This window comes from Ursus maritimus, unplaced genomic scaffold, assembly GCF_017311325.1.
Source record: "Ursus maritimus isolate PB19 unplaced genomic scaffold, ASM1731132v1 scaffold_32, whole genome shotgun sequence".
Taxonomy (NCBI): Eukaryota; Metazoa; Chordata; class Mammalia; order Carnivora; family Ursidae; genus Ursus; species Ursus maritimus.
The window spans coordinates 26623160-26639390 of record NW_024425786.1 but is presented as its reverse complement, the minus strand read 5'-3'; the positions used below and the strand labels follow the sequence as shown (position 1 = coordinate 26639390).

General features: G+C 38.0%; 1 protein-coding gene and 1 pseudogene across 1 annotated transcript in view; one reads left to right on the top strand and one right to left on the bottom strand.

The window, feature by feature from the left end:
- Positions 1-16022, bottom strand: part of ZMYM4 (zinc finger MYM-type containing 4) — a 136571-nt gene extending 120549 nt beyond the window's left edge. The window contains exon 1 of the mRNA XM_040619241.1: positions 14138-16022. Within this exon, the coding sequence (XP_040475175.1) occupies positions 14138-14176 (39 nt within the window). The 5' untranslated portion in view covers positions 14177-16022. The remainder of the gene's footprint in view (positions 1-14137) is intronic.
- Positions 8107-8605, top strand: LOC103666724 (annotated as a pseudogene).
- Positions 16023-16231: the final 209 nt, after the last annotated feature.

Genomic DNA, 16231 nt, shown 5'->3' with positions numbered 1-16231 from the left:
AAAAGAAGCACAGAAGTAGAAAGGAAATCACAATGTATTTAATGGGTAGTTTTAAAACTACTGTAGGAGATTACCCAAGAAAAACACAGGCCAAGGAAACAACACTTACTGGGCATGCAAAAAGAGTCAAAGATGACCAAAAAGAAGCAATTCCAGAAAAGAACCATGAGAATGCCATCTTATAAATAAGGGAGAAGTTTCAAGGAGGGAACAGGCAATAGGGTCAGATATCTAAGAGAAATCAAATAAAAGCTAGCTCTGAAAAGCATCCGGTAGACTTGGAAATTATTAGGTCATTTCAGTGATCTTAAAGAGAATTTCAGTGGGGAAACAGAAGGAAAAGCCAGATGTGAGTTAGGAGTAAGTGAAAAACACAAGCAATAAGAGTCTCAAAAAAGTCTAATTTCAAAAAGTTTATCTCAGTTCAAACTATAGTCTGTAACCTTCCTGGTGAAAGGTACCCAGGCTTCTTGGGAGTTAATTCCAAGTCTGAGACAGTACCATAAAGCATGAGCCTAGGCACATCTTTTTGACCAAAAAGGGAATAAACTTTCAAGGGCTACTGGAGTTAAATCAAAAGAATACAGATTGACGCTAATGTAACCGAAGTAATTTTCTTGATTTCCTTTCAGGATTTCATTGCTAGTGTGTAGAAATACAACTGATTTTTGTGTGGTTTTTTTTTTTATCTTGAACTCTGCTGAATTTACTACCTCTCACAGGGTCTGTGGGGAGGCGGGAGGTTGGTGTATTTGTAAGACTTTCTATATATACAATCATGACATCTGCAGTAAGAGTTTTACTTCTTTCCTTCCAATCTGGATGCCTTTTCTATCTTGCCTAACTGCTCTGGCTGCAACTTCAAGTAACATTGATTAGAAGTACCAAAAGAGGACATCCTTACCTTATTCCTGATCTTAGGGGGAAGGCCTGCAGTCTTTTACCATCAAATATGATGTTAGCTACGATTTTTCATATATAGCTTTTATCATATTGAGGAAGTTCCCTTCTATTCCTAATTTATTAATGAAAGTCTGATGGGAGTTTTTCAAATGTTTTCTTCTACATCAACTGAGATGATCATGTGGGGTCTTTTTTTCATTCTATTAATACAGTGTATTACACTGATATTTAGGAAAAATTTAACCAAGGAGCTACAAGACTTGTACACTGAGACCTGGACAAAATACTGCTAAACGAAACTTTAAAGGACAGGGGCACCTGGCTGGCTTAGTCAGCAGAGCATGGCACTCCTGATATCAGGGTCATGAGTTCTAGGCCCAAGTTGGGGGTAAAGTTTACTTAATTAAAAAAAAAAAATTAAAGGACATAGATAAAAAGAAAGACACCGTGCATTCATTGATTGGAAGACTTAATCGTATCAGGATGACAATAGTACCCAAGAGATTTACAAATTCAATTCAATTCCTAACAAAATCCCAGTGGCATTTTTTTGTAGCAATAGGAAAAAAATCCTGAATTTCATGTAGAATTTTAAGGGATGCCAAATAGCCAAAACAATCTTGAAAAGGGAAAACAAAGTTGAAGGACTCACACTTTTCAATTTCAAACTTCTACAAAGCTACACTAATCAAAACAGTGTAGTACAGGCACAAGGAGACATACAGACCAATGGAAAAAAACAGAGAATCCAAAAAATAAGCTCTTACATATATGGTTGTTATGGACTGATTATTTGTGTCCCCAAAATTCATATGTTGAAGACTGAAATCCCAATGTTATGACATTTAAAGATGAGCTCTTTGGGAGGTAACTAGTGTTAGGTGAGGTCATGAGGGTAGGACTCTCATGATGGGTTTAGTGACCTTCTAAAAAGAGACACCAGGGAGCTCGCTCAATCCCTGTCTGAGAACACACAAAGAAGAGATTATGAGGGCACAAAGCAAAAATGGCAGCTGCCAACAAGCCAAATGAAATCTACCTTGCCAGCACCTCGATCTTAAGACTCCCCAACCTCCAGAAATTAGAAAGAAACTCCTATGGTTTAAGTCACCCAGTCTATGCTAGTTTGTTATAGCGCCCAAAGTGATACAAGGGCCAACTGATTTTTGACAAGCGTGCCAAGATCATTCAATGGGAAAAGAACAGACTTCAACATATGGTGCTGGAAAAACTGGATATCCACATGCAAAACAACAAAACTGTACACATACATTACACCATAAACAAAAATTAACTTTAAATAGATTGGAGAGCTAAATTAAAGAGTTGAACTACAAAACTCTTAGATTTCTTCATATGGGAAAAACTACATCATCTTAGATTTGGCAATGGTTTCTTAAATTGAAAACAAAAGCACAAGTTACAAAAGGAAAATAAACAAATTAGACTTTATCAAAACTGAAAACCTTTGTGGATCAAGGGACACTATCAAGAATGAAAAGAAAACCCCCAGAATGGGAAAAAATATTTGTAAATCACGTATCTGATCAGAGTTTAATATCCAGAATATATAAAGAACTTCTATAACTCAATAACAAAAAGACAACCCAATTAAAAAAGGGCAAAGGATTTAAATACACATGTCTCCAAGGAAGATATACAAATGGCCAATAAGCACAAGAACAGATACTCAACATCATTAGTCATCAAAAAAAAATACAGGGGCGCCTGGTTGGCTCAGTCGTTAAGCATCTGCCTTTGGCTCAGGGCGTGATCCCAGGGTCCTGGGATCGAGCCCCACATCGAGCCCCGCATTGGGCTCCCTGATCCTCTGGGAGCCTGCTTCTTCCTCTCCCACTCCCCCTGCTTGTGTTCCCTCTCTCGCTGGCTGTCTCTCTCTCTGTCAAATAAATAAATAAAATCTTTAAAAAAAAAACAAAACAAATCAAAACCACAATGCTTCACACCCACTAGGACAGCTATTATCAAAAAAAAAGAAGAAGAAAGAATAAAAAGAACAAGAGTTAGAGAGGATATGGAGAAACTGGAATCCTCATGCACTGCTAGTGCACTTCTGTGGAAAACAGTCTGGGGATTCCTCAAAAAGATAAACGTAAAAATCCCATTTATCCCAGCAAATCCATTTCTAGGTATATACCCAAAAGAAGTGAAAACAGAGACTCAGATACTTGTACGGCACTGTTTATAGCAACATTTTTCATAACAGCCAAAAGATAAAAACCACCTGTGTCCATCAACAAATGAAAGGATAAATAAAATGTGTTATATACATACAATAAACTATTACTCAGGCATAAAAAAGAATGAAGTTCTGATATACTATGCTCAGTGAAATAAGCCAGACACCAAAGGTCAAATATTGTATGATTCCACTTATATGAAATATATAGAATAGGCAAATTCATTGAGATATAAAGTAAATTAAATCATAACAAAGGCTGGAGGGAAGAACAATTGGGAGTTACTCCTTAACGTGGACAGACTTTCTGTCTGGGGTGAAAAAGACAGTGGTAGGAGCACCTGGGTGGCTCTGGTGGTTGAGCGTCCAACTCTTGGTCTTATCTCAGAGTCATGAGATGGAGCCCTGAGTCAGGCTTGAGCTCAGCACACAGAGCAGGCTTGAGATTCTCTCTCTCTCCCTCGCCTTCTGTCCCTCCCCCACACCCTCTCTCTAAAATAAATCCTAAAAAAAAAAAAAAAAAAGACAGACAGTGGTAATACTTGCACAACACTATCAAAATGTACTTAATGCCACTGATTTATACACTTTTAATAACCAAAATGGTAAATTCTATGTCATGTATATTTTAGCACATTAAAAAAATTTAAGGTAACTTTTAATATAATTTTTTTTAAACATTCAAATGCTAATGTTAAAGACCTTGTTGTAGGCTGAACTGTGGCCCCCAAAGATATGTCCTCCCAGATACTCAGAATCTGATCTTTTTGGAATGAAACTTCTTTGCAGATGTAATTAGTGCAAGGATCTTGAAATGAGATGACCCTGGATTAGGGTAGGCCCTAAATCCAATGAAGACTGTCCTTAGAAGAGACAAAAACAGAGAGAGAAGGCCAGGTGAAAACAGAGGTAAAAACTGGAGTTAATGCTGCCACAAATCAAAGAACACCTAAGGCCACCAGAAGCTGAAAGAGAATAAAAAGGTTCTTTCCCAGAGCCTTCAGAGAGAGGATGGCCCTGCTGACCCCTTCTATCCTCCAGAACTGTGAGAGAATAAATTTGTTGTTTTAAGCCACCAAGTTTGTAGTGATTTCTTACGGCAAACCTAGGAGACTAATACAGATTTTGGTACTTGGAAATGGTACGTTGCTGTAATAAATACCTAAAAATGAAGAAGTAGATTTGGAATTGGATAATGAGTAGACACTAGATGAATTTTAAGAAGCATGACTGAGGCAATATGTCAACTATCAAAAAAAAAAGGGGAGGTGCCTGGGTGGCTCAGTCAGTTAAACATCCAACTCTTGATCTTAGCTCAGGTCTTTATCTCAGGATCATGAGTTCAAGCCCCGGGTTGGGTTCCATACCAGGCACAGGGCCTACTTAAAAAAAAAAAAAACAGAAACAACAACAAAAAAAACCCAGATAGAAAAAATCTAGATTGCTTTCAAGAGATAGTTGGTACAAATACAGATATTAAAGGCAATTCTAGTGAAGTTTCACAAGGAAGTGAGGAACAAAGAAGAGAAAACTTTTAACATCTTAAAAAATACACATACCATGAATAAAATGTTGAGAAAATCTGAATGTTAAAGATGTTTCTGGTGAGATGTCAGAAGGAAATGAGGAATACCTTATTGGGAAGGTGATCGTTGTTATAAAGTAGCAGAAAACTTGACTGAATTGTGTTCTACACTGGGTAGGAAGCAGAACTTGGAAGCAATGAACTTAGATATTTACTAAGATTTCTAAGCAAAGTGTTGAAAGTACAACCTAGCTTCTTCTTGCTGCTAAGAGTAAAAAGTGAGCGGAGAGAGATAAATTGAGGAAATATTAAGCAAAAAGGAAACAACTCTTGATGATTTGGGAGGTTCTCAGCCCATCCAGATGGCAGAGGATGCTAAAATTATGGAATTCACTATTAGAAAAATGTGCTCTAGGGAAAGGGCCAAGGGTGTAGCTGGACAACTATTTGCTGAAGATATTAGACGTATGACTCATGGGTCCAATCAGTCACCTCAATTTAAGTCAGGAATAAAATGGGGTTATCCAGGATCTCTGAAGAACCCTCTTGTCTAATTGCATGGATCCCCTTTACATATAGAGGAGACTCAAGGTTTGTGAACATATTATACCAACAAAAACACTGTAAGGCTACACTTCAGAGAACACAGACTAGACAAAAATGAAAAAAATCTGACTTCTGGAATTCTATCAGCAGGAAAGAGCTAATAAAGCTACTCATATGTGAACATGTGCTACCCTTCAAGAAAAAGAAAGGTACACAGAAGTAGAAGCCAAAGAAGTAGGCTCAAAGCAGGGGTCTACAATGCTTCAATAAACCCAGAGGACAGAGGATCGAACCACAGAGAGTTCTTCTCAGGTCTTGAAATCTAAGGAAACTGGTCCTGCTGAGTTTTGAACTTAACTGGGACCAGTGATCCCTTTATTCCTTCCATTTCCTTCCTTTTGGAATGGGAATATCTATCCTAGGCCTGACCCAGGATTGTATGTTGAAAGCAGAAAATTTGTTTTCTGGTTTCACAGAGAAACAGATGAAGAGGAATTTTACCTGAGATGGGTCATACCCAGAATCACACTCATATCTTGTGTAGATGATTTAGATGCTAAGATTTGGCTGTTTTTGAGCTGATAATATTTAGATGAGATTTAAGGCTTAAGAATTCATGCTATAATGGGTTGAGACTTTGGGGGATGTTGGGATAGAGATGAATGTATTTTGCATATGTGATGGGTGTCAAGTTTGAGGGACAAGAGGGTGGACTGTAGTGGCTTGAATTGTGGCCCCTAAAAGACATGTGCACCCAGAAACTCAGAATGTGAGAAGAGGTCCTTGCAGATGTATTTAAGGTAAAGATCTTGAGATCAGATCATCCAGGATTAGGCTGGACCTTAAATACAATGAAGATATCCTTAAAAGAGACAGAAAAGAAAACACAGAAGGCCATGTGAAGAGGGAGCCAGACTGGAGTTCTGCTGCCACAATTCAAGGAATATAAATCAACTCACAGAAGCTTCCAGAATCTTTCCAAAAGCTGACACCTTGGTATCAGACATCCAGCATCCAGAACTGAGACAGAATAAATTTCTGCTATATTAAGCCACCAAATTGGCAGTAATTTGTTATGGCAGCCTTAGGATACTAACACAGATAGCCATTAATAAAAAATATGACAAATTCAAACATCAAAAAGGATACTGACCACAATACATTTAAACATATCAAACATATTAAAATCTATGTGTTCATAATGGTATCACCTCCCAAGCCTCACCATTAGGATTTGCTATGGCATCAATTCATTCTTCTGAAAGTTGATAAATAAAGGAGAAAAATAAGCATTTACTCTGTTTTTCCTGTACAAATATTACAGGGTAACCAAATAACTGATGAAGAAATTCTTTATGGAAGAATTCCAGTGAATAACAGAAGAAATGATAAAAAAAAAATCACTATTCTGATGAAATCATAGATTTAGGAAACAATCATCTATGGCTGATAAATTCATTAGGTGAGATGCTAAGAAACTATAATGTTTAGATTCCACTGGCAGAACGTAAATTGATCAATTTTAGTATCACTTAAAAGTGTGCCTCCTGGAATAATTCACCATCTACTAGCATCATCTAATAGGATGACTATATATCCTAATTTGTCCAGGACAGTCCCAGCTTATGGCTATTACCCCACTGTAATTATTAAACAGCACACCTTTTTATTATTAAAACTGATTGGAAATAAGTTATATATCACTCTATTCATGCATTCTTCTTTCTTAAAGAAACTGAACTTAAATCTCATAAAGCTCTACCAATTCAAGTTCTCAATCTTGGCTACAGACTAAATCACTTGGGAAATTTTTTAAAATATCGATGCCTAGAATCCACCCATGAATTCTGATTTCACTAATCTGAAATGTAACCTGAGAATCAGGATACTTAAAAGCTCTCCAGGTAATTCTCAAGTTTCAGCCAAAGTTGAGAACCACTGCTCTATATGTAACTACTAATTTGTGGGAAATATGAAGGGTAATTGAACATGTTAAAACACCACAAGTATTCAAGTAGCCAAATCCAGAATGTGGGAAATTCTCCTGAACAAATGACCTAGTTTTTTCAACAAAGAAATAGCATGGGAAAAAGTGCAGGGTGTACACAGTAGGGAGGGCAACCGCTGAAGTTAAGAGAAATTTAAGAGGCAGATAAACCAAATAAAACGGTAAATCTTATTTGGATAGTGATTTAAACAAACCAACTACAAAAAAACAAAACAAAAACTACCATTTAAAGAATCAAAGAAATCTGAACACAGACTGGATTAAGGAAATCTTAACCTTACTAGGTATGGTACTGGAGTTGTTTAGTTTTAATTCTTACTTATTAGAAATACATGCATAAGTATGTATAGATTAAATGATGTTATGTCTGAGATTTCTTTAATATTATTTGGACCAAAAAAAAAAAAAAGAAGTTGGGTAATAGCAAAATGTTGAGAACTGTTTAGCTGTCAAAGCTGGGTAACAGGCAAATGCAGTTTCACTGTACCAAGCTATATTTTATATTCTATATTAATATCAAATTATGAAACAGAATAAAAAGGGTTTTTAATTTTTGCTTGTAAATGTACAATATGTGTTTGTGTGTGCATATATATATCACATTTAAATTTATAAGACAACACGTTAGGAGATGTAAAGAAAGATGAACACACGATCCTTAAACCTCAAGACTAGTGGGTAGTCCATGTTGGATAGAAAATTCTGGTTTGCTCAGGTATTATCTTTGGTGAAAAGCAAGAAGGTAGCTAACTCAAGCTTCCAGGAGGCCACAAAGATAAGAATGAAATTAAAGTAATATTAAACATATTCCCTAAGCATAAATGGGTGTGGGTGTTATTATCCCAACACTGCTAAATGCTAAAGATCATACCAAAACCTGACTTTGAAAAGTCTATGCTCTATTAGAAGTTGAGCCATTTGAAAATGCACTCTTTGCTCTTTGAGGAAGACGTGATCACAGCTATGGCAGAGCTTCTGGGAGCCCTGCTTCTGCTCCTGACTCACCACTGTTCTCTCCAAGGAACAAGTCCATCAGAAAGCTGTGCCACAGACAGGGCTTTTAAAGACACCAGGAAGATACCCATGAACCAGAGGTGGCGATTCACCGAATTAGAATTACTCTAACCAGCACAATGTAAAATCTTTGGAGAAGGTATGTGAGGCTTGATGAGAGGTACAAAGGAGAAGAATCTCAAGTGGAAGGACCAGTCTGGATGCCTACCACAACTCTGAGAATCACTACAAGAAAAACTCCCTGTAGTGAAGGTTCTAACATTTGGGATCGTTTTCAGATGAGGATCCACAAGTGACTCTGACTTGTACAGTCCTTCTGAGGTTGTTAGAGCAGATTACTTCCATCAGTATTGAGCCAGGAGTTTAGATTGAAGTCAACCACTGCACATGCTTACATGAACTTTTTTAATAAACTGATTATCAGCTGTTAAAAAAAATGTATTTTTTATAAGTCAAATGGTCAAATATTAGCAATTTTATATGGTTCAGCCTAATACTATTCTATAATGTTTTTCTTTCTCTTTCCTTAGCTCAAATAATTACATAGTTAATGCACAATAAAATAACCAGAATATTTAAAGGAAATCTCAGTCTTCTTTAAAGAGTGGTCAGTCTCCTAATATAGAATTCAAACATATTCACAAATATCCATAAAATTGCAATTTAACATTTATCTCCTTAAATGGTCTTAGTAAATTAGAAAATCATTCCATTTTCAAAGGAAGCACAAACTTTATCTTTAGAATAAATCATAGCTTTAAAATATTTAGTGTATACTTTCTTAAAAATAAAACTGAGTTGTGAAGATATGTTTTAAGATCATCTCAAACTAGAATGTATTTTGATGCATCCTGAGAAGTAATTTAATTTAAATATAATTCAATTGGTTTTAACCACCAAAAATTCCAAATAATTCAGGACCTAGACTATTATTATACATATACATACATGTATTTTATGTTACATATATTATATATAATTAATGGACATATTAATTCTTATGTTATTATAATGAATTCTAACTTACACCGTTTATCAAACAGTATAATTTTTCAAGTAGTACTTGATATTGGTTTAGCCTATTATATTAAGACCTTGAGCAAAAAAAAAAAAAATCTCTGTACCTCAGTTTCCTCATTTATAAAATGGGACAGTAATAGTGACTACCGTTTATGGAATTAATGAGGACTGGAGGATATATTACACATAAAATAATTAAAATGACTGGAACTTAAATGTTTATAAATATCAAGTATTACCTTTATTTACAGAAACCTCTGCTAGTTATAGGATGGGTACTGTGAAAATAATTCAGAATCATCAACAACACTAGAAGGGTCTCTATACAGGGCCAATGCAATCTTCAAGCAGATGCTTTACACTGTGTACACGTGAGCTTCAAGTATTCTTAGTATGTACCATTGTGCTTTTTAAGTAACACATTTAGCAAAAAGACAAAAGATTAAAAGTTCATCAAGGAATTAAGAGGGATCACCCTTTCGCAATTATTTTATTATAAAATATTAAAATAACAGAAATCCAAAGCAAAACTTCTCCATAGTCCCATCACATGATAAAATCAATGTTTTCATTTGTTCATGTTATTTTCCATTCCTTGTCTACATGCATGTTCACTGTTTACATATTTACAATAACATGGATAACATTTTATAGTCTATTTTATACCATGAGTATTTTTCCATTTTGCAAAGATTTTCCCCTGTTCTCTCTTTCCTTCCTTATCTCCACCCCTTGAAGGTAATCAACAATAATATGTAGCCTGACATGTAGCCTCCACAACTTTCTCCAAGCTTATACATATATGAGTATAGACACATACGTGGGGAAGGGAAAATGGTCAGCTTTTACAAAAATGGAAGCATACTACTTATACGTATGCTCATCTTTCTTTTAAGCATACCAAACACATATGGCTCAAATTTAATATACAGACAAGTTTGAGAGTGGATACAACTTACTAGACCATGTAATAACATATACATTTACAAAAGTCATCATTCTGTATGTAAACTTTGAAAAGATACAGGGATTTCACAAAAAAATACGGCCACCAGATTTAGTTAGATCTCGTGCTTCCTAAGTTTAATAGCCATGCATAAAATAATTCCACTATTCACAAGCTTAACTAATGAATTTTAAAACTTATATTAGAAAATAAAAATTTTACAATCTTAAAAAAACTCATAGGGGCACCTGGGTGGCGCAGCTGTTAAGCGTCTGCCTTCGGCTCAGGGCGTGATCCCGGCAATATGGGATCGAGCCCCACATCGGGTTCCTCCACGAGGAGCCTGCTTCTTCCTCTCCCACTCCCCCTGCTTGTGTTCCCTCTCTAGCTGGCTGTCTCTATCTCTGTCAAATAAATAAAATCTTTAAAAAAAAATAACTCATAAATAATATTTCAAAAATATTCTAACTTTAAAATAAGAAAGACTACGTGTATATAACCTTCATATGAACTTGGTTCTTAGCACAGGTAGATATGGTTGCTGACCCACCCACATACTTAGCTTCCCCAAGTTCAAAAACTGGAAGACTGGCATTCCAATATAGTCAGAATACAATCAAATCAACCTTATCTAATGAATACTTATTGTTCTAAATGCCCACAAGCATAAAAGTAAGACAGCCCGCAGGCCTACACAGAAATTAAGGTTGTTAACCCAAGGGTCTTAAAACACACTCTCCCATCTAACCATAATCCAGAACAATCAGAAGATTCCTAAATCTGAATCCATAGGAGACAATTTTGGAGTATAAAGGATGCTATGGAAGATTTACTAAAGCTCCCAAAATTACAAAGTAACTTGGTACCCAAGCCCTACAGCCTCAACTGCAACAGGTGAACTTTCTTACCAAAAAATCAATGTAAGTCTTGAGTTCCTATTACATGGAAGTCATAGTGTTGGAGATGCAAAATGCAATAAAATGGGCCCTACCCTAAAAGAATTCACAATTTAGCAGGACAGCCAGAATGTATTACCCTAGATGATCATAAATACCACAGCATAATGCCTAGCATACAGTTCAACAACTAGCATGGGTGCTCAACAATTTTTTGTGACTTACAATTATAAAGGTCAAAGCAGTTAGGCATCATAAATATAATACCATGTCATCATCAATGCAATTTCAGATTAAATAGCCTAAATTTATTACCTAGGCCTATGCAATTTTTTTAGCTGCCTCAAAGCAAATTACTTAAAAAGATACTGTACTTTTGTACATAGTCCCTGCTAATCTGTTTAGAATACACATATGGAATCCACATGGGTTTAGCACACATCAAAAAAATGAGGGGAAAAAAGCACATGTACCATGTGTACAGTTCAGGATAACCCTACTGAACATTCTAACCAAATATCAAAAACAAAATGGAGGCACACCTGTCTGGTAGAGCATGCGACTCCTGAACAAGGGTTTTGAGTTCAAGCCCCACATTGGGTATAGACATTACTTAAAAAAAAAAAAAAAAAAGAAAATAACTTAAAAAATGGATTATGGAGCCTGAAAGACAATGAACGTAATCTTCCTCCACAATGAAATTGGTAAAATAATGGGTAAAACCTGTAGAAGTGCTATATACATTACATGATATTAAAAAATAATAGTTTAGATTACTACCAGTGAGGCACCTTTAAAGTGTATTAGAAGAGAAAGAAGTGTTTAAAATCTAGTTGAATTTGTTACCGACATGCTTAGATGTTTTCTAGAACATTCCATTTCATAAGATGAATGATAATAGCATTAGTAGCAACTGGATTCAGAGATCTCCTTGAATGAACATTACACATCTAAAGTAATTTATCCTATATCTTTTAATTGGTGGACCACATGCCATGCGCCTTGACTAAAATATGAGGATCCAGTTTAAACTGACTCACAGCTTGAAGAGTATTTTAAAATTTCAAAAATGTGCATTCCATACCCAATATTTACACTAAATGAACTATTTAATATACTATCATACAGTTTAACTTATTCTAGCTATGACTAATTATTGCATAAGAAAGATCTAAACTTCTATAAACCTAAGACTATCGACATTAAATTTTAATTGCTCCAAATACTACAATGAAATGCATTAAAATAACTGAAATGGATAAAGGGCTAGATATAGGAATAAACACGTGATAAAACCAATAAAATGTTAATAGTAGAATCTAGGTAGTGAGTGTATGAACGCTCCCTGTACATTTTTTCAATTTTGCTGTGTAGCTGAAAATATTTCCTAATAAATTGTTAGAAAAAAACTATTTGACATTTCTTTGGTAATTTATAATTTAAGTTTTGTTTCATTTTAGGTAGGCATGATAGGCATGGAGCCCAAGATGGGGCTTGAACTCAGACCCTGGGATCAATACCTAAGCCAAGATCGAGAGTCCTAACACTTAAACAACTGAGCCACCCAGACGCCCCTATAATTTAAGCCTTTAAGGAGAGAAACAGACTGGCCTCGGACACAAGCACTGTAGTTGGGACAAACCTGAATTCAAATCCCAGCTCAACCTCTTAAAGAGCTATCTGATCTTAAGTATAATTACTTAACCTCTCTACGCCTACATTTCTTCATCTGCAAAATGGATTTTACACAGCTAAGACAAAGTTAAATTCCTCCTGTAAAGCACAGTACCAGGCACATAGTAAGCACTCAAAACGTTAGCGTTAGCAGGAAGAAAGGGAATGAAGCATGAGAGACTATGGACTCTGAGAAACAAACTGAGGGCTACAGAGGGGAGGGGGGTGGGGGAATGGGATAGGCTGGTGATGGGTAGTAAGGAGGGCACGTATTGCATGGTGCACTGGGTGTTATACGCAACTAATGAATCATCGAACTTTACATCAGAAACCAGGGATGTACTGTATGGTGACTAACATAATATAATAAAAATACATTAAAATTTTAAAAAAGTTAGCTGTAATTCATTATGATATTGCTAATCGTATGCTAAATCAAAAAGGCACTGTCACTAAAAAAAATTAAATGGTAATATTTTACGTGGTTGGAGTAACACTAATTTGATCATTTTGTGACCATTCCCAAAAGGAAGATTCCTGATAGAAAACTTACTGCTCAACATACCAAGGTGGGGGGGTAGGAAGTTAAAAACAAAATCTGAAAAATATTGCTCAATCGATAGTGCAGTATTGTTCTCCGCCTGAAAATAAATCATTCAGAATTAAATAAGAAAAGTTTCAAGACAAACTTTAAAAGGCACTCAACAACTCCCATGTACAACTGGCTTCACCTCTGCAGGCTGGTTGGGTACATCCTTGTTATGACAAAACTTGTCATACTCTTTCATGTTCTTAATTGTTGGTAAAGAGGCTAGACTAGAACATGACATTTAGAGTTGCCAAAATCTCTCTAAATCAGGACATGCCAACGACCCTACTTCTTCACAGGTAAGAGCACCACCTCCACCTTGGTCTTGATAACGGTTATGGGGGGAGGGGAAAGGAGGTAGGAAAATGAATTCGCAATGGTGTTACTGAAGAACCGTCCAGGTTATTCCTCTTAAGACCCGTCCACGACTTATTCCCGCCACTACCACCCCCACCTGACCTCTCCCCAGTTAAACTTCCAGAGTCTGATTTACTAAAGATGCACTTAAGAGTGTGACACCTTCCCTCCCCTGGCCCACATAACCCACCCCCAGTGCTGGAAAAATAAAAAAAAGCAAACAACAACCCTCGCCCCTCCCCCTCTTAACCAGCAGCAAATCTTTGTCCCACCTGCCGAAGGACCACTCTCCAGCGCGCTCCAGAGCGAAGGTTGCCTCAGTTCTGCCCACAACCTCTCCCCAGCCGGGCCTCGGCGACCCCTCCACGAGCCTGCTCTTGGCCCATTCCCGGCCCCGGGACGCGACTCCCGCCCCGCCCCCCGCCGCCCGCCGCCCGAGTTCTGCCTCACCTCACCTACCCTCTTTCGGGGGCCGGACTCCACCTCTCTCTCCGCCATGTTGGGCCCCGCTCGGAACCGCTGCGGCTCCCGGCGCGGTGGCGGCGGAACCTCTCGGGCCCCCGGCCCCCGCCCACACTGCAGGCACGGCCGCCTCGCGGCAGCTTCCCCGGACCCAGCAGGGCCTGGCGCTGAGAGTGGGGAGGGGGCGGATGCCGCGCGCCGGGTCGGAGATCCAGAGATCCCACGGGTGCGCGCGTGGGCGGTAGGGCCTGCCCGGGAAAGGGGGGGCCGGGACTCGGGGGGTTAATGGCCTCCAAGGGGCCCCGTGAGTAGGATTATTTTCTCTCAGAGAAATTCCTCCGCCTGCGGTTTCTTAAAGGGATCACCAAACCAGCCCCTTGCGCGCGCCCCAGATGCGCAGGCGCACCTTAAGCCCCTCCTTCCTTTCCCACCAAGCCCCCGGTCCTGAGCGTGCGCGGTGAGTGACCAAGGGTAGGCCAAATCCTGCAAGTCTCTTTGCTGCCAGCAGCTGCTCCCACCACTCAACTATGGCCGCTGCCTTAAAGGGACCATGACGCAGTGATGAAGGAGGAATGAAAGAAATTAATGAAATGACTATCTGGAGAATAGGGTGACATGTCAGTGAGGGGTCCAGATCATCATCTTACACCTGACTGCGGAGATGTCCATTGTAAAGGGAAAATGATGGTGAGCTGAAGTTCTCAGTGGACCTCTGAACATGAAGAATCCCAACCAATGAGGGAACAAGCCAGTCATCTCAAGGAGACCCAGCTTTACTTCCTTTAGATAGCCTGATCTGAAGCACAGGGCATAGAATATTAAGGGCCAACTCTGACAGCCTAACCTCAAAATCAGATCCTATAGTGATTTTGAAGACCAAACCAACAACTGGAGCTAATTTCCTCAATAGTAATTTGCCCTGAGGATATCTAAATTGAGAAGAATCTCAGAAAGCATCTACTGCAATACTCCCAATGGTCAAATTGCTGCCTGGTCCAGAAAAGTAATCTGCCTCAAGGCGCCTAAATGCTGATGTGAATTTAGAATCAAGATTTGAGCAACAGCCTTCCAGGCTTTTCAATGTACCAACCCGCCTTCAAAGCAAAAGATTAATCAGTTTTCATCTAGATGATCAGAAATGGAAGTTCCATGATACTTCAAGAATATTGTAAATCTTCTGCGAAGACATGTGATGATTTGCAGATACTGTGTGTCCTCATTCACCTCCATTCAAGGAGCTCTGAGACTCTGACTTAAAGGATGATCATCTTTTTTCAAAGCAGAAAACTGGGAAGTAAATTTGGGACTATCTTGCCCTAAAATGGAAGCTGAGGAAGACTGAAGAGAATGGGGGCTTGCTTTATTCCTCTTCATACCTTCTAGTTCCTTAGCCGCAGGTGGAGAAAAATTGCTCTAATGGAGTCCATAATGATAGCTTAAAGACAATCAAGTAAGAAATACAAAGAAGCTGCCTCGTGAAGGTCATTCCCCCACAGCAAGAAGCATTCAAATGCAGATGAGCAACTCCTAAAATCACAGGATAATGAGAGATAATTTAAGACTTTTGTGTGTCACTTGGTAGCTGTTTTGAAACTGAAAAGTTTCCTAATCCATAACATTTTCCTGGAAACTGTGAAATTGCTGGAAGTATCCATGCTGGTCTTTGCTTAGGCCTCTTCATCTTTAATTTCACTTCTTGGTAGAAAAGAGAAAAGGACAACGGATGTGTATATCAGGTGGAATTTTCAAAACATGTCTGACCCTTTAGTTCCATGTTTAGGACAGAAAGGAAATAAAAAAGAAACCAAGAAAAGAGTTTTAGAGAATGTGGGTACATGAGAGGTCTCGTGGTTTCCACCTGTTTCATTGGCAGTGGAATACTCCTTTGTAATAAAATCTGACAGCTTAAAATGGAGTTGCTAAATTTGTAGTGGAGATGGGAACCCATAAACTGCTCACCCATCCTTCCCCTTGTCCTCTCTCTTCTTCCATGCCCCCTCCCACCATTAGAGAAATGTAACATTTCTCAAAACACAGTTGAAAGCCATTGATTTAGTCCAACTCTACGTTGTAAAGATAAAGCCACTGAGG